We start from the raw sequence: 18,561 nt of genomic DNA on the forward strand, positions 1-18,561 counted from the left end.
CTCTCTCTCACTCCCTCACTCTCACACACACACACACACACACACACACACACACACACACACACACACACACACACACACACACAAACACACACACACTCTCTGTCTTCATTACACTGTACACGTTTCACATCTACACAAGACACTTTATCTTCATCATTTTTACATTACTCTAAATATTCTCTCTCTTTCTTTAATATATATCTATATATCTATATATATATATATATATATATATATATATATATATAAAATATAATAAATAAATTATAAATAAATTAGTATGTGCTTTATACTACTACATTTTCAAGTCATAAAAATAAACGTGTCAATACATTGTGAGTAATAGATGATGGTGTACATCCAGCGCTCTCTGACGTCTCTGTCCTGAACATTTTGAACTCATTCTTCTTGTTTTTGGTCCTAATGCGCCTCCGTAATTTGCTCCGCTGCGGTACTGGCTTCGGCCGCAGGAGGCGCTGCAGCTGCAGCCGCCGCTCTGCTCCGGACCTTCTTTAATCACTTTCGTTGATCGCACATTTAAAAACACACTCCTGCTTCCGGAAGTGCTGCTGCGCGGCAAGTGGGGAGCGTAGAGAATAGACAGTTTAAACCATAGATATATCAATATTATAGATAATATTATTAATATATTTATCTATGGGTGAGTGAGGATCTGATGAGCCCGAGCGGAGATGGAGCAGCGTGTTTTCCTCCGGTTTCACTCGTATGACTTCGGCTCAGATCGGAGGTTCCAGGACGGACTGACGGTTCTACACGAGTCGAGCAGCAGCAGAGGAGAAAGTGACGTAGAGGACGTGAAGCTCTTCTTCTACAATAGGTTTGTGAGATCTGTGCTGCGTCACTTCCGGTTCTTATCAGTGACTAAGACGAAATTGTAACAGCGTTATGTTTTATTTCTCTTCATCAATTTGATCTTTAAAACAACAAATCATAAAGTCACAGAGCAGAATAATAAACAACATTATAAGATCACATTTATGACAAGTGTCCAGATTTTAATAAGGAAAAAAGGAAAAATACTGTTGAAAAATCGACAACGTTTTTTCCTGTATTTCTTTCTTATAATTTACTCTCATACTTTAATATGTATATTAATGCAGAACCTTTATTTTTGACATATAATACAATACATATGTACAGTAATGTTCTCACCACATTTCAGAGTAAAAAGCAGTTTATATAATTATTTATGATTTCACATTCAGGTTCTTTTTTTTCGTGACTTTGTTCTTTTTTCTCAAATATTTAATGTTTTGTTACCACAGAAAATTAATTGTTGGTCATTCTCTCTGTCATCTCCAGGTTCGTTGAGCCCATCGACCGGACCAGGTTCAAACTGTGGCGTTCTGCTTCTCCTAGTGTGACACCTCAGGACGTCCGGGCCGAGCAGCCGGATTCACATGGTGATCTCAGTGACGATCAGGCCGCGGACGCTCCTGCAGAGTCCCGGGTGAGGGAACACGACCGGGCCGCGGACGCTCCTGCAGAGACCCGGGTGAGGGAACACGACCGGGCCGCGGACGCTCCTGCAGAGACCCGGGTGAGGGAACACGACCGGGCCGCGGACGCTCCTGCAGAGACCCGGGTGAGGGAACACGACCGGGCCGCGGACGCTCCTGCAGAGTCCCGGGTGAGGGAACACGACCGGACCGCGGACGCTCCTGCAGAGACCCGGGTGAGGGAACACGACCGGGCCGCGGACGCTCCTGCAGAGACCCAGGTGAGGGAACACGACCGAGCTGCGGACACTTCCCAGGTGAGGGAACACGACCGGACCGCGGACGCTCCTGCAGAGACCCAGGTGAGGGAACACGACCGAGCCGCGGACACTCCTGCAGAGACCCGGGTGAGGGAACACGACCGGGCCGCGGACGCTCCTGCAGAGACCCGGGTGAGGGAACACGACCGGGCCGCGGACGCTCCTGCAGAGACCCGGGTGAGAGAACACGACCGGGCCGCGGACGCTCCTGCAGAGACCCAGGTGAGGGAACACGACCGGGCCACGGACGCTCCTGCAGAGACCCAGGTGAGGGAACACGACCGGGCCACGGACGCTCCTGCAGAGACCCAGGTGAGGGAACACGACCGAGCTGCGGACACTTCCCAGGTGAGGCAGCTTTCCTTTGCGGAGGTGATGCGACTGATTCAGGACGGACAGGAACTGCCCGGAGCAGTAAAACTTGATGTAACCCCGAGCAACCAGAGTCCCACTCCGGCTCGGATGCAGAGGAAACTCAAACCCTGGGAAACGGCTTTGTCCTTCGAGTGACCGCTTCGTCTTTATCGCTCTGAGCATCAAAATCAATAACTTCTGATAAAAAAGAATGAAAACTTCCATCTTCACGAGGAGTTGACATGTTGTTGGTCTGGAACATTTAACGTGACACAGAAACATCGGAGAACGTTTAGTGGACCGTCCGTCTGGGTCGAGTCAGAACCCTCATGAGACCCAGACTGAGACAGAACCAAGTGTGTGTTGATATCATTCTACTACTTTGTTTTAATTACTTTGAGTTGTGGTAGTTCCAGGGTTCCTACGCAGTATGGGAAAGTATGGAATTTGATTTCATTATTTTCCAGGTCTGGATAAGTCTGGAAAAATATAATGTTTGAAGACGTGAATCCAAAGATCTGAGAAACTAACGCTGCGTCTGACTGTGAAAGGTTCCTATCAACAGACATTACTGATGATTCACCATCGAGTTGGAGGAACGTTGACGTCAAACATGAAGCCGAAGGTTCTTCTGTAGATTAATAATAATAATCGTCTGAGTTTCAGTAACTACACGTTAATACTGGTTTTATAAAACATGTTTATTAGTCCCATTGAAGTCAAAACTTCTTTTCACATGATCAGTCAGAACAAATTGAAATGATGGAAAAAAACTAAACACAAACACAAACAACATGTTCATGACGCTGGATAAATCCATCATGTCCTTAATATTCATCACACTAATATTTCCCTATGTCACAGACTCTTCATAAAAAATACACACAGTTGCAAAACAAAAACAAAACTACAAGAAAAGTTCACCTTTGACCTGGAGCCTGTGAGGGCAGAGTTAGCACCATTAGCACCTTTAGCGTAGCACCATCAGGAAACAGTCGACGAGGTAAAGTAGGAGAATTCAAACATGAAATATTACACTCGTGTATATGAATATGCAAACCACAAGTTCTGTCACTGATTTTGTAGCAGGGCTGCACATGAATATTATTTGTAATGACTCTGTTGATCAATGATCAGCCTCTTTGTGATCGTCTGATCTCTACGTTGTTGCTTCTTCGTCAGTGGAATGAAAATCAGTTTACAACAAAACATTTTTTGTGTGAGGAGAGATGTGATAAAACATTTTTGATAATTGATGATTCTCTTTTTTACGGTTCAGCTCCGGTTGGTTTGATGTAAGGAGATGATTCTTATTGTTCTGTGACTCAGTTTACTTGTAATATTTGGTTCTTTTGGTTTCGGTTTGACGATGACGTTTCAGTTTCGGACAAAGTTTCAGTTTTCACAGTTTTCTGGCATTTAAGACAAAATGATTATTAATATAAAATAATCAGTGGATCAAGTGATGATGTCTATAATGCAGCACAGACATTTACATTGACTGATAGAACAGTTCGACCTGAGGAAGATTCAAGTCTCTGTCTTGTTTTTAAAACCACGATAATAAAAGTATTTGTAATTAAAACTTGTTACGGTCCTTTAAGCCTCGTGTCTAAAGCAGAACACACTTTACATTATGGTTCATGTGTCATATCACAGATGCTCCAGCTGAAATATTGATGAACCGTTTGTTCTCGTTGGTTTTTTATAAATAAGTAGTTAAAAAAGTATAAAAAAATCCACTGGAGGTAAAAGCGATGAGATTAACTGCAGCTGATGATGAACATGATTATACTAGAATTCACAATCCCAGGTGAGATTACAACAATATGAAATACAAAGAGAATCAAAGTTTTTCATAAATTAATACAGATTTAAAAAGTGTAACAGCAGAACTGATGAATCCGTGTTGAGGTAGAAACCACGAAAGGTCCTGAATAACTGGTGTTGACATCAGGAACAATAACCACATTAATAACTTGAGTTATTAATATTCACTCTTTTAGCTGAGGGAAACATTTGACCAGTGTGCAGTAAATATGCTGCTGTAAGAAGGTTGATGTGTTTATTAAAAGTCCTATGTTGATCTCAGATGTGTAAAAACCTTCGTCATGATAATGGATGGCAGATTGTTCTGATCATTAAAAAACGTCTGTAGTGAACCTGATGATTAACGTCATGATTCATATCCATGTTCATCAGACCTGTCGAGTCGCTGCCGGAGAGCGGATCAGACTCGACTCACTGGATGAACTGGTCTAAAAGCTCAGAACGTAGAAATGTATAAAAGTTTTACGTAAGACTCACTGTTGTTGTTCACATTGAAAATAATCCTTGAGCGGAGCGAAGAGGTGTCGGATGACGGGGACGCTCCAGGACCGACCCAGGACCCGCTGCCGCTGCATCCGGCCCATGTGGTTCACGTCCGTGTAGTGTTTGGGGAAACCAAAGATCCTGGAAGAGTCAAACACAAACATCAGATCATCTCATGTGTTGTGAGACGTTTCTCAAAAGACCAAAGTGAAGTTAGTGAACATCCTCGTCTGAACACGACTAAACATGTCGGCATGGAGCACAACGTCAGTCTGTCGGCCATGATCGGCTGGATGTTTGTTCGAGTTCACACAATCGATTGATTTTCCTTCCTGGATGTTGCATCTGAATTTGGGATCTGAGTTCGACCTTTTGAAATTTACGCAACTCAAATTCATATAATTTGAATTTTATAACTTTTAGACATTTTATAATCTGCTGTTGAAATTTTGAAGAATTAAATTCAGAAACATAATTTCAAGTTCCCAGTGTGGAGAGATGACTGGTTAGTTCACTCACTGTTCCATCTCCGTGCTCCACAGGTAGTCGTCCTTGCCCCCAGTGCTGACGGGCAGCGGGCCCATCTTCCCCTGTCGGATGGAGTTGGACTTGGTCGTGATGGTGCGAACTTTGTCAAACTGAAGGAAGAGAATTTAGAAATACTTATTCCGACGTTTTCAGTTTCTATATGTACGAGGGTATGATGGAAAACCAGGAGGGACAAAACAGCTGACGTTAGTTATTACCATACATTGTTTTGTTTTACAATCATTTCTCTTGTTATAATTATTTAAGTTTACAATGGAAACCCCACAAGGACGTGAGGTCGATGGATTATGAGTTATTAAAATTGAACGAGCTGTTTGTACCTTCGCCATGCGTCCGATTTCCAAACAATCCTGCAGAGACACTTTGTCGTCCAGAGACGTCGCCAGAGGCCTGAAGACGAAACAGTGAATCAAACACATTGTTTCTGTGTGAGAACATGAAGACGTGAATATGACTGTGTCCATCGTCACCTGTTCATGCCGGGGAGGTTTCCCCAGAAGTATCGCGCTCTGTGAGCAGGACTGACTTTCACTGCGTCAATGAGAATGGGATTACACTGGAAGAACAAAAAGAAGGGACTCGAGTGATGAGCAGGAAGATCTTTGTGACATCATCATTATTAAATATCATCTGACCTCCAGGAATCTGCAGATGTCTGATTTGTCGTTGGCGCTCATGAAAACCACGTTCTCGAACAGCCAGAAGAACGGACGGTCATCGCCCTCCTTTGGCTTCAGCAACGTCAGAATGCGGTAGAACTCAAAGAAGAGCCGCCCGGTGCCCTCTGCAGGTGTCAAAGAGTATGATGTCACTACAGTGACATTATTTGATCAGAAACCATTTGTTCACTTTAACCGAAGTTACCAAATAATCCTTTTCTCAGAGGGTTGACCATGGACAGGTCGTTACAGGGACTTCCTCCGATCAGGACATCGAACGGACCCCACTCAGCCAACTGCAACACACAACGACACCGCTGAAGCTCAGTTCTGTCTTCACATACTCTCGCTGTAAACTGATGAACACGAGCTCGTACTCACGTGTTTCCTCGTGATGGTGCGAACGTCGTTGACGTATTCGATCTTCCCCTCGTGCTTGACCATCCCCACAGCGATGGAGTCCTCGCAGATCTCTGAGGCGATGTAGCGCTCGACCTTGAAGCCCAGGTCTTTGAGCACCAGGTATCCTGTCAGGATGCCACAAGGTTAAAACCCATGTTCACATCAACGTGTTCTTCAGCCTCGTTTACACGGCGACAAGATGAACCAACCTGTTGCGATGCCGTCAAACAGCGAGAGCACCTTGAGCGGCCGGCGCTGAGCCGCAGGGATGGAGGGATAAACTCTGTGAGGCTCCTGGGATTCAAAAAGAAAATACAACTTGAACACGTGTTCTGTACCTGCTACAGGTCTTTACACGTGTGTTTAGAGAGGAAGTATCTTAGTCACTTACGAACTCCATGGCGCTGTTGTTGACGAAGAAATCTTGGACCTTGACGCTCCAGTCGGGCCTGAGTCGGAGGTTCCCATCGCATTGTGCCGGCTGACACATGTAGCAGCTCCACGGATCCACGTCTTTGAGGTTGTCGAAGGTTCCCGCTCCCACCAGGATGTCCACACAGTCCTTACAGAAACATCTGGGAGAGACAGATGTCCATTATCCTCATTAGAAATCATATCAAAATGCTTCTTGTACTCCAGAGGATAATCAGATTTTTATGTTTTTTCAGTATTAATGTAACTCCATGGTTCACTGAACAACCCTGAACTGAAATTCTTCAAACTTTTCATTGAACCAATTTGCCAGATGTAAACAAATCCAGGTCGAACGTTGGGGCTTTAAATTGCTGACTAACTGAATTATACTTACATAATCCATAACCCATATAAAACTAAATGAGAACGTTCCACGTTTACCTGCAGCAGCTGGCGTTGCCGCACAAAATGACCTCCAGCCCGGCGCAGCACACAGTGCAGTACGACTGGTAACCATCTTCATCGTATCGATACAACGTTTCTGTGAAGTTCTCCTACAAACAGTGACAATGTGTTTGTGATGGAGTTTCAACATTCACACACTGAAGTGGACAGACGGGTCAGATGACAGACAACCTGTCTGTCTGTGAGGTTGTCTGGTTGTCAGGTTGTCTGGTTGTGAGGTTGTTAGGTTGTCTGGTTGTCAGGTTGTCAGGTTGTCTGGTTGTCAGGTTGTCAGGTTGTCAGGTTGTGAGGTTGTCTGGTTGTGAGGTTGTCAGGTTGTCTGCTTGTTAGGTTGTCTGCTTGTTAGGTTGTCAGGTTGTCTGCTTGTTAGGTTGTCTGGTTGTCAGGTTGTCTGGTTGTCTGGTTGTCAGGTTGTCAGGTTGTCAGGTTGTCTGGTTGTGAGGTTGTCAGGTTGTCTGCTTGTTAGGTTGTCAGGTTGTCTGCTTGTTAGGTTGTCAGGTTGTCTGCTTGTTAGGTGTCTGGCTGTGAGGTTGTCAGGTTGTCTGGTTGTGAGGTTGTGAGGTTGTCTGCTTGTTAGGTTGTTGATTACCTTGCACTTTAGACACAGACCACCTTCAAACAACGGGTGCAGCGCGTCAATCTCAGAGGATCCACATGACAAACAGAAATCTGAAATAACAAGTCATTATCATACAATTAAGAATTTTATGTTTATATTTTAAGATTTACAAAAACTCCTTCCAAAAAACTTACCTTCAATATTTTGTCCTTTATGTTTGACCATCGCTAAAGATGATTCTGTAACGTGAAAGAATAAAACAAGTTACGATGATGATGATGATGATCCTGAACGTTCACTCTCATGAAACAGATACATACCTCGACTGTACGTGGTCGCAGGAGCAATCGCCTTATTCTTCAGAACATATTTCCTTTTAGCCGGGGGCTGGTAGTCGGACAGCACTGAGTCCGAAGACTCAATGTGAGCAGCAGAATCTGAAGATCAGACAACGATGGAATCAAAGAATAGTATATTTTTACGTTCCTCTTCGTTATCAACATAGTAACATTTTATAATTCATTGTGTGACACTATGTGTTTGACTGTGGATCAGCTGTTGTTAAGTTAACGTATGTTCATACCAGGAGGTAAGAATCCTTCAGGTCCTGAAGGCAGAAATCCTTCTAATGCCCAGTCCAGCATCAACTTTAGCTCTTTCCCTTTATCTCCTCCGGCTTCAGCAAAAGATTTTCCACATCGCTCGGCTGCCAGCTGCAGATCACAGATGTTAACAGAGACTGACACACTGATTCTCCAACATCCACACACCTTCTGGTTTCATCCAGTTAAGGACAAACGTCCTCTTCATTCATCTGTTTCCACTTGGATTCAATAAAGTAGCAACATCAGACATAAAAACAGTACGAGATAGGATGCAGCACTAAATGTTTTTGTCTCTTACCTCGATGATTTGGTAGATAGCTTCTTTGTAGATGGGCAAGCAGGCGTAGGAATTTTTACAGAAGCACTTGGTGAAAGCAGCGAACGGCAGGAGACCCTCTGTGTAAATCTGCAACAGAATGAAACGATGATTAAAATCCAGCTGATCTAGTGAAGTGTCTATGCAGCTCCAGCACGTCTCACCTCTGAGAACATCCCGTCTCCAAACCACTCCACCCGCCGCATGCCCGGCGGACCCGCCTTAGTTTTCCAAGGCATCACCAGACCAGGCCACCAGGAAAAGCCCTTCACCTTCCCCCACACCAGTTCTCCGGACAGAAACCCTTTCCCGTCCTGCAGACGCCAAACGACGAGAGAAGCAGATATTAATTAAAAATGCATGTTCATCTTGAAGGCATTTGGACATTTGGTGTGACGTGATGTAATGACCTGGTAGACGTGTTTCCTCCGTCCTCTCGGTGTCGACTTACTGGATGATGACGACTCTTCAGTCTGAGAGTCAACAAAAATTAACAACAAAGAAAAGTCAAAGGTACAAACTTTTTATTTCATACAAAATAAACATTACAGTTGTAATATTTCATGGTAACTTTAGATGACGGCATTTTTAAATTTACCACCAATCCCAGTTTCAGTTTTGATATTTAAAGTCAGATGACATTTGTTAAAATCAGCAGCACTAATGTCGTTTCCACTGGTTTGAAACGATTTCAGTAAATTGAATTTAGACCCGAGAGCTGGCGACATCACTTTCTGATTCATCAGAAGCCCCAACGTTCGACCTGGATTCTGATCATTTATGAATCCTCTTGAGGAAACTGAATTCAAGACGAGTCTACCTGAAGCAGATGTTGTGCTTTTGATGTGGATTTGCAGTAAGAGAAGGAAATGATCATTGTTATAAGTTTGCCCTTTTCAGGTAATTTGTTGGATTTTAGTTGGGATTCATTTTTTTATTTAAAGCATCTGTTGAAACTAAATCTGGATTTCTGGATTTGATTGATCATGCAGCCTGATGCTTGGACGCTCACACCTCGGGTTCATCTTATTTGGTGTCAGAGGCCTGTATTCTGTCAGTATCCGTCAGAACACCTACCACCTCCTCTTGGGACGACGGACCCTTTTTGCTGTCCTGATCAAGATCTACGGGTTTGGACCAGTTGTGAGCACCAGCCTGAAACACTGTACGGGCCTGAGGCTTCTGGCGCAAGCTGCTCTCCCAGCCACAAGCTCCCCTACTGGTCCCCTGAGAGACAACACACTCATTACACACCACACCCACACCCACACCCACACACACACACACACACCGTCATCTACTGCAGCGACGACGTTGGTCATAAAGGAAAATCTTGTACCTCGTTGGATAAGAAGCCGTTCTCTCCTGGTTCATCATCGTTTTCATTCTTTTGCCCTTTGGGAGGAAACAGAAAGTAGAACTCAACGTTTTAGACGTCTGTTTTCACACAGACTAAACATCTCAAACTTTTCTCTGTTAAAAGTGACGATTTGCTCCAATTTACAAAATAAATGTCAAAGTAAAATTACACTTAAAAAAGTTAAAATATTTTTTCTTACGGTTCATCTTTGTGAGCCGGACTTCACACTTCTTCACTCTCATACTGCGACCATTTACTCCTAGAAAATCAGATCATCCAGTGACGTCATCGTCAAGTAAAAAGTTTTTATTCATCAGATTATTAAACTTGTTAACTGTTTCTCACGTTTGTGGCCGGTGCCATCGGAGAGGGCGCTGTCGGATGTGGCGTCACACTCGCTCTCTGTGAAGGCGTCACTCTCGGAGAACAGTGCAGCTTCTCCGTTCTCCAAGGCCTGAGACAGGAAATACTAAATGAATTGAACGCGCCCAAAAAAAAATAAAATAAGTGCAGACAAAAATGATGATGCAGCTCCCACATTTACATACCTGAGTAAAAACCTTCTGAGCGTGGAGCGGAGGACGGGGGAGAGACAACAGGCTCAACACAAGCTTCCTGAACGCCGTCGGCTTGGTGTCGCTCAGGATTCTGGCCCAGTGTTTATCCACCGAAGACTCGTCTCCCTCCTCTGACAGCTGGTACTGGAGGAACTCACTGGTGAGCTGGTTGACCTCCTCGGGGGAACTGCAGAGTCCCAGCTTGGTCCCGATCTCCCCGACTTCTTCTCCCGTCACCTTTGTCCTGCTCTTTGGGTCCAGAAGCTGAGCTGCGCTCCTCAGCAGCCCGTCGCTCAGAGGCATCTTCTCTGCGATGCAGCCTGTCAGTGCCACGTAGAAACACAACGCCTCCTCTTTGAACATTGGCAGTGTCTTCTCAGCCTCCGACTCCTTCAGGAAGTCTTCCACGCCTTTCCCACCCAGATTGAGTGTAGGGCTTGACAGGTGGAATTTCTTGTTCTTGAGGATTTGGGCATCGAGTTCCTTGAGGAAGCGAACAGCAGCTTGAGGATGAAGGAAGTAGGAGGTGTAGGTGCTCAGCAGTTTAGCGGCTTCTACGAGGATGAGCAGTACATCAGCTTGAGGAACTCCCTCCCGTGTCTGCACATGCTTCTGGAAACTGAGCAGCGGCTCTAAGGCCTGGTCCAGGAACATGAACGAGGCCCTGACCGTGGGATCCTGCAGCTGGGAGCAGATCAACTTGGCTTCGCCATCGTCCTTGTCACGAGAGCTGAAGTACGATATGAGATCTGTCCACATCTCCAACATTCTTGTGACAAAAAGGCAAAAGTTAAGGCAGCTGGTGTTGATATGAATCAATGGAGTGTCCACAGTGACATCGGATCCAAAAAGAGCCTTGAGGTTGTCATCCTTCATAGAACAGGAGGAGTAGTGGGCGTGGATGTCTGCCATCAGCCCTTGAGCCTGATTGGACAGCTTCTTAACCCCAGCATGACATGCAGCATCACCGATTCTGTACAGCCCTCCTACGGCCAGTATGTTGGGGTTGAGTTCCCTGAGCTGCGAGCAGATCTGCTCTGAGGCCGCACCGTTACCATCCAGGTAAACGGCTACAAGGTTTTCTGTGGGTAACCCGAACTTCTTCAAGGTATCCCCCACCGCTGCCGCCTCCTCTGACTGAAGAGCATCCAGAAACCTGACGCAGTGCTTGCAGGTGTCCACGTCGAAGAACCCAACAAGTACCACAGAGATGGTGTCGTCCTGTCCCACGGTCACCCCTTCGTAGACGTATATGCAGTATGGAGTGTGCTGGCAGACGGATGTGATATCTTTAGGGTACTGCAGCCCCAGCTTGCTGCGAGCAAACTGCACAGACACCTCTTCCCCTTTGGCAGAGCCGTTATAACAGTGTTTGTGAATAAACCGGAGAGCGGCGTCGCTACAGGGCGGCCGCTCGGAGCGTCGACAGGCATTCCTGGAAATTTGTGTTAGTTTCTTGTGTCGTTTCGTCTCCGCGTGTCGCCGGAGTTCAGGCAGGCCTTTACGAAACGTGTTGAGATTTCTGGCACAGGTGCTGCAGTAGGTGCAGTGCTCTCCAGTAGAACTACGTTCAGCCCAGTCAAAAATACTCTTCCACTTTTCAGTGTAGGGGAAATTTGTTCCATTCTCTTCTGTGTCTGATTCCAACTTAGATCTTCCTGTTAAAGTGAGAGAAAACACCATTACTGCACATCGCTCAGTGACCGTGAGGATCAAAACACTTGTTCTATTATCACAGAGAAAGAAAATGTGAAGTTGTATTTACGTGATTGTGGAGATCCCACGATAGCGCTGATGTCGTGACTGTCCCGAGCTTTCACTGGGTCGTATTCTTCACGTTTCACGTTTGCTACGTAGAGAGCTTTGAACCACTTCAGGGTCTCCAAGTTGCTTTTAAGGTCCCCTTTAATGAGCTCCTCCACTGGGATAGTCTAAATCAAGACAGAGACATGGAAACATTTAGAAAGTAGCATAAATTCCTTATTGAACAACAGGACTAGACTTTTATGAAATGTAGATCTGATCCAAAAGGGAGCATCCATCATTTGAAAAACAAATAGCAGGACAGAAGAAGGCGTCAGTGACAGAGAAAGACACAAAAAACTCTTGCTGCTCCGCTGCTGGATGAAAAGTTCGTACCTTGGTGATGCCGCTCTTGCTGAAGGCCTCGTGGAGGAGACGGAAGTTGTGCTTACACTCGTCCTCACCCTGAGCATCAAACTTCACCTTGGTCATGTCAACAGAGCCCGGAATCACGCAGTCCATCATCTGACAGTGACACGCACCTGTACAGACAGATCAGAGAGCAGCAGGCGTGACCACCTGGTCTCAACCACTCAGACTCTTTCTGCTGCTACTTTAACTTCCTGCGATATTTAAGACTGGTCCAAAACACATCAGTTCATAGCTTGTAGCAGCTCAGGATTATTTAAACGTGGCGTATCTTATGTTTATACTGATGAATCACCTGAACCCATCTCCCGCACGTCTTTGAAGTCAGTTTTCAGCAGGTCGTTGATCCAGGTCACCAACTGAAAGCGGCTGGTTTTAACACTGGAGGAATCTGGAGTCACAACCACCGTCATCGCCATCTTGAAGCTCTCTAGGAAAGAAAACAACAATAATCACATTTTTATTATTAAACGCAGAGAATTAAAATTGATTACATAATTTGCAATTCCTTATTTTCAGTCTGTTCAAAACAAAGTCACAATATGTGTTGATCGTTTGCCAGCTGCAGCACAGAATGTGGAGGGTTATACATCAATCTTTTTGATCGCTACAACAGTTAATCGATTAGTGATTGACTACTAAATTAATCGCCAACTATTTTGATAATTTATTAATCGATTCAAGAAGAAAAAATCCAAATTCTCTGATTTCAGCTTCTTAAATGTGAATATCTTCTGGTTTCTTTGCTCCTCTCTGACCGTGAACTGAATCTTTAGTTTGGGTACAGAACAAAACATCATGTTGAGGTTTAGGTAACACAATCAACATTTTATGGACCAAACAACTAATCGATTAAATAATCGTCAGATTAATCGATAATGAACATAGCCGCTGGTTGCGGCACTACCCGGCTCGTCCACGTGTTCATGGACACGACACTGACAGATGGTGAAGCCAGCACCTCACACTACAGCTTGTTGACAATAATTCACGCGTCTCATTTCTTTGTTTTCCATGAAGCCACCACACCCTGCTCCCTGCGCTTCCTGCCACTCCCAGGAAGTTGTAAACACTCCATCCTTTGGAGTCTGGACCCACCGGTCCGTCTCACCGTGTACAACATTGGCGCTTTTCTTCCACCTTATAAACTTATTTACCTTATTTGAGTGTTTAATGCTTTTTGTGTTTAATGAGGCCTCACAATGACTCCACTGTGGGTTAATGATGTTGGGAGGAGAAATATTACTTTACTAATTCAATCCTTCATTTACAGTAGGTATATTCATGTTAGTAATAGACTATTTATTAGTAACATGGCTCTGTTGGACCTGGTGTTTAAATGTGCGCCCACACGGTTGTTCAGTGTTTCTCATACAAGACCCAGACTTAGCATCTCCATCATAAACACATCTTTTCATCAGAGAATTTTCACATTGCCTGTCATTCACATAAAACATATCTGTCAGTGTTGCCAGAGCGTATGTGAGAGTGTGAACCTCGTCCTGTGACTGACTGGTACTGGTGTGCTGGACCCCCTGCTGTCAACAACCACTATGTTTGCAGCTTTTGGTTTTGTGTTGTTGTTTACTCGTGTGTTGTTGAGACATGTGTTGTTCTGCAGCAGAGAGCGACACAGAGCCACTCCCCCCCATGTGGAGGACGCGTCAGTGAAATCTCGCGTTGTCCATTTTTTGCCGCGAACGTCCCCGTTGCACAACTTTCACTGACAAGGGAACTTGAGCTTTAACGTGACAACTTGTTTCTCTCCTCAGGAGCATGGTGCAGTGTGACAGAGGAACAAAGTGCAGTGAGACGAGATGAGACAGAGGAACAAAGTGCAGTGAGACAGGGGAACCAAGTGCAGTGAGACGAGATGAGACAGAGGAACAAAGTGCAGTGAGACGAGATGAGACAGAGGAACAAAGTGCAGTGAGACAGGGGAACAAAGTGCAGTGAGACGAGATGAGACAGAGGAACAAAGTGCAGTGAGACAGGGGAACAAAGTGCAGTGAGACGAGATGAGACAGGGGAACAAAGAGCAGTGAGACGAGATGAGACAGAGGAACAAAGTGCAGTGAGACGAGATGAGACAGGGGAACAAAGTGCAGTGAGACAGGGGAACAAAGTGCAGTGAGACGAGATGAGACAGGGGAACAAAGTGCAGTGAGACGAGATGAGACAGGGGAACAAAGTGCAGTGAGACGAGATGAGACAGGGGAACAAAGTGCAGTGAGACGAGATGAGACAGGGGAACCAAGTGCAGTGAGACAGGGGAACCAAGTGCAGTGAGACGAGATGAGACAGAGGAACAAAGTGCAGTGAGACGAGATGAGACAGGGGCACAAAGTGCAGTGAGACAGAGGAACAAAGTGCAGTGAGACAGAGGAACAAAGTGCAGTGAGACAGGAACATGCTGCAGTGAGACAGAGGAACATGCTGCAGCCTGGTTCTCATGTTCCGTCTCTACACGAACAGTCGGTCACAGATGAAATCACAGAGAAGCACCGAGAGTATGAACGTTATTACAACATCACCAGACAGACACGTCCCGGTTCACGGGCTCGTCCTGCGGTCGTGGGTTTGTTCGAGCCGGTCTTTGTGTCGTGAGGCTGCAGAGACCGGACCGGGATCGGGGCCGGACCGGGGCCGGACCGGGGCCGGGTGCCCCTCGCCGGGAACGCGCCTCTCGGCCGGTTGTGTTTGCATGTGGTTCGATCACTTACCTCCGTCGTTCCCCTGCGGGTTCACAACCTCCTCCGCCTCCAGACCGTGTTCATCGGGGCTGCGACCGGCCCGTGGCGCCCTGCTCCGGGACGGGTCCACCGGCGGCCGGCGGGAGGTTCCTCCTGCGGCGGAGCGGCAGCTTGTTAAACGACCCGGTCACCGAGCAACACGCGGAAAGAAAAAAAGGAGCACGACGATTTAAAGTAAATCGAAAAGATGACTGTTATGAATATGAGTCATGTGGTCCAAAGTGAAACGAGCCGGTGTGAAGCCGACCCCCCTCCTCAGGACCAGCTGGTCTGACCCGCGAGCACCACGCTGCTAGCATGTGAGCTAGTTCCTCAGATGACGACACATCGTGACGTCCGGACGAGACAGACCATGAACATGGATCTGATCTGATGGATCTGATCTGATGGATCTGATCTGATGGATCAATACGTCGACCACACACACACACACACACACACACACACAACAACAGCACGAACAGTGTCTTGTCGGTTGGTCTAATGAAGCAGTCGGTGGTTATAACACTGGTCTGGATCGTTGGTGTGTCGTGTCGCAGACAGGTCCGGTCCCGTGTTCACCTCCACCTGTCCGGTTCCGGCCCGAGTCCCCGCGTGTGGCCGAGTGCACCTGCTGACGTCACTAGCTTCACACCCCGAGGTTCGATCTTACTTTAGCCCTTGTTTGACTTCCTGCCGCCGCTGAAGCTGAAACATCTATCTATCTATATCTATATAGATCTATATCTCACAGACAGGACGATGGGAAGTTCAAACCTTCTCTTCAGAACCAACGGTCACGTCACGCTTCGTCGTCCCGGTCAGGTCCGTCATGGCGGCCATGTCGCGGTCCGTCGTGTCCGGTGTGTAACTGTCGCTTCAGCAGGTGGAACAGACCCGGGAAGTCCAGTGTCCCTCCGGGGACCAGTGCCTGTCGCGGCCCTGTCGGAACAGAGAAGAACACATCGCCCCAGTTCCACGTCTCTGTTCGCCATCTTGTGACAAGGCCTCGGAGGAGAAGGCCGCCATGACGCCGCCATGACGCCAGCGGCGGACAAGAGAAGCCGTTTGTCCCTGATCGAGTTTCTCTTCAACACATTAACTGTGGCTCACATCTGAACACCTCGTGTAAACCACATTAGAGTTACAACTAATCATGAATTGTATCTGACATATAAGAATGAACAACAGAGTTCTCATTCAGTCTTAGAATGGACTGATTGAGTTACAGTGACACAAACTAATGGGGAAATTATCCCTGCCCGCAAATACACAACAAAGAATAAATTGGATTCATTCTCAAAATAAATAAAAAGTTAATTTCGAAAAAGAAAACATTCCCCATGGCGACCCCTGCTTGAAACAGTTTGCTGTCTCCTGCAGCCGCGACACCATCAACATCATATTCATGAGACAAACAAGCAAATGTTACCAAGGCAATACTGGAGTAAAAATCTAAGTATTACAGTCATAGAGCCAATCAAAATGTGTCACTGTAGCTGGTTTATAAATCAATAACTGATGCGTTATTATAGGTTAGTTATAAGCCACATTATTAATAACGACACTTCGGTTGCCAGGTTTTGGAAAATCATCCTCCAGTTTGACCCTTTTGTCTTCAGGGAGACTGTTTGACTATCAAGGGTCCAAGTGTCATTTTGTGCCTTGGAACTTGGTTTGTGTGACTAACATGATTTAAAGCCTTTCTGTGTCATGCATGTGTATGAACAAGGTCAGTGAGAGTCTCCGGAGGCCCAGGGGCTAATGTGTGAGTCTGAATTTATGTCCAACGTAGAGATGGGACCTTAACGTCTGACCACTGACGCTCTGCGTCCTCAGGGCGCTGACATTCTGTCACATGGCTCAGTATTTATGGACTGATACCGGGTTGAACAACCGCTGATGTGAAAATGCTGCTGCAATGTAAAATATTGCTTTAATACTGAAAAGTCTCTTTATGATGTCATAATGAAGATAACTTCAGCCGTTTGTGACACCGTCTGTGTTGAGTGTACGGAGCCTGCAGCGGGGTCACAGAGGGGTCACAGCGGTCAGGGTATGTTTGGTTTGCCCAGTCTCCCAAAGGACAGGGTCTTCTAAGTGGAGAGAAAGAAAGCAAGACATTGCTTGTTCACCTTTCTTCATCTGGCCAATGTCTTAGTGAAGGTTTTGTGGTTGAGAGTGTGAATATATGTGTGCGCTCTAATAAAAATAAAAAAGATCTAAAGAGAGATTGATAACTTTGAGATCTCCGTATGAATTGTTGGGTTCACAGGTCAGAGCAAGGAATTTTAGTCTTAATTCTAACAGTGCTTAAATTCCACTGGTTTGTCAAACAAACACAGAGACATGAGCTGCTGTCACACGTCAGCCAGCAGCTCTTCTCTCAATGCTAAACTATATCTATAGTCTATATGTTGCAAGTTCTTGGGCCTCAATGATTAAGACAGACGCAGCTTAGCCATTTCTATAAATGATTCACTCTGGAGAACACATATCCTCGTCTCAAACCACAGCGCATTCATTTCCTTACGCCATTTGATCTTGTGTGAATGTCTGAAAAATTATTCACTCGCTAATTTATTGAGTCATGTAATATCCAGGTGTATGAAGGAAAGAGTCTCTCTGGGTAGAGGGAGAAGAATCGAACAAGTAGATGTCTGAAATTTTTTTGTACTGTATAAAAACAGTTTTCATATAGTTTTAGATCGACTGAGTACATGCAATAGTCCATGTGTTATAGATATTTTCAACGTGTAAAGAAAGAGGCTGGTGATATTCTATATTATTCCTATTAGACCGAAATCAACAATCAGTTTTACTTTATGCTCTCTGTAATTTACTCTTTGCACCATATAGACACATTGACCATTGCACTGGCTGACATGTACTTTTATCTCCATGCACTCGGACAATGTAGTTTATTTTGAGTCAGTCCCACAGATTTCCTCCTGCTGCAGTTAAAACTCACCAAAGCATAAAATGTGTATGAGGCAAACTGAGGAAACACGCAGCTGTGTGCTGCTTCCACCACTGGCTGCATGAAACTGCACAAAACTGCACGGACACAGGAACAGTTGACGTACAGTTGTGGTACAGTTGATGTGAAGATGTGCAGTTGTTGTGCAGTTGTGGTACAGTTGATGTGAAGGTGCTGTGGAGTTGTGGTACAGTTGATGTGAAGGTGCTGTGCATCTGTGGTACAGTTGATGTGAAGGTGCTGTGCATCTGTGGTACAGTTGATGTGAAGGTGTTGTGCAGTTGTGGTACAGTTGATGTGAAGGTGTTGTGCAGTTGTGGTACGGTTGATCTGAAGGTGTT

The 18,561-nt window shown here is 45.6% G+C and overlaps 2 protein-coding genes across 2 annotated transcripts; one reads left to right on the top strand and one right to left on the bottom strand.

Moving 5' to 3' along the window:
* The first annotated feature begins 695 nt into the window (after nucleotides 1-695).
* Nucleotides 696-3,722, top strand: LOC118316863 (stage VI sporulation protein D-like). The gene is made up of 2 exons (XM_035645110.2): nucleotides 696-841; nucleotides 1,327-3,722. The coding sequence occupies exons 1-2, from the start codon at nucleotides 696-698 to the stop codon at nucleotides 2,291-2,293; spliced, it is 1,113 nt and encodes a 370-aa protein (XP_035501003.2). The 3' UTR covers nucleotides 2,294-3,722.
* On the bottom strand, nucleotides 2,820-15,363 carry dnmt3ba (DNA (cytosine-5-)-methyltransferase 3 beta, duplicate a). The gene is made up of 26 exons (XM_035645093.2): nucleotides 15,232-15,363; nucleotides 12,804-12,938; nucleotides 12,476-12,621; nucleotides 12,102-12,267; nucleotides 10,328-11,994; nucleotides 10,125-10,233; nucleotides 9,979-10,038; nucleotides 9,759-9,814; nucleotides 9,497-9,646; nucleotides 8,830-8,892; nucleotides 8,584-8,733; nucleotides 8,402-8,509; nucleotides 8,082-8,211; nucleotides 7,819-7,935; nucleotides 7,693-7,737; nucleotides 7,529-7,608; nucleotides 6,916-7,028; nucleotides 6,452-6,635; nucleotides 6,270-6,354; nucleotides 6,040-6,185; nucleotides 5,864-5,954; nucleotides 5,635-5,783; nucleotides 5,470-5,555; nucleotides 5,320-5,389; nucleotides 4,970-5,088; nucleotides 2,820-4,591 (listed from the first exon to the last, which is right to left on the bottom strand). The coding sequence occupies exons 2-26, from the start codon at nucleotides 12,925-12,927 to the stop codon at nucleotides 4,441-4,443; spliced, it is 4,365 nt and encodes a 1,454-aa protein (XP_035500986.1). The 5' UTR covers nucleotides 12,928-12,938; nucleotides 15,232-15,363; the 3' UTR covers nucleotides 2,820-4,440.
* Between the last annotated feature and the right edge of the window lie 3,198 nt (nucleotides 15,364-18,561).

The sequence above is a fragment of the Scophthalmus maximus genome, chromosome 3, assembly GCF_022379125.1.
Source record: "Scophthalmus maximus strain ysfricsl-2021 chromosome 3, ASM2237912v1, whole genome shotgun sequence".
In the NCBI taxonomy this organism is placed as follows: domain Eukaryota; kingdom Metazoa; phylum Chordata; class Actinopteri; order Pleuronectiformes; family Scophthalmidae; genus Scophthalmus; species Scophthalmus maximus.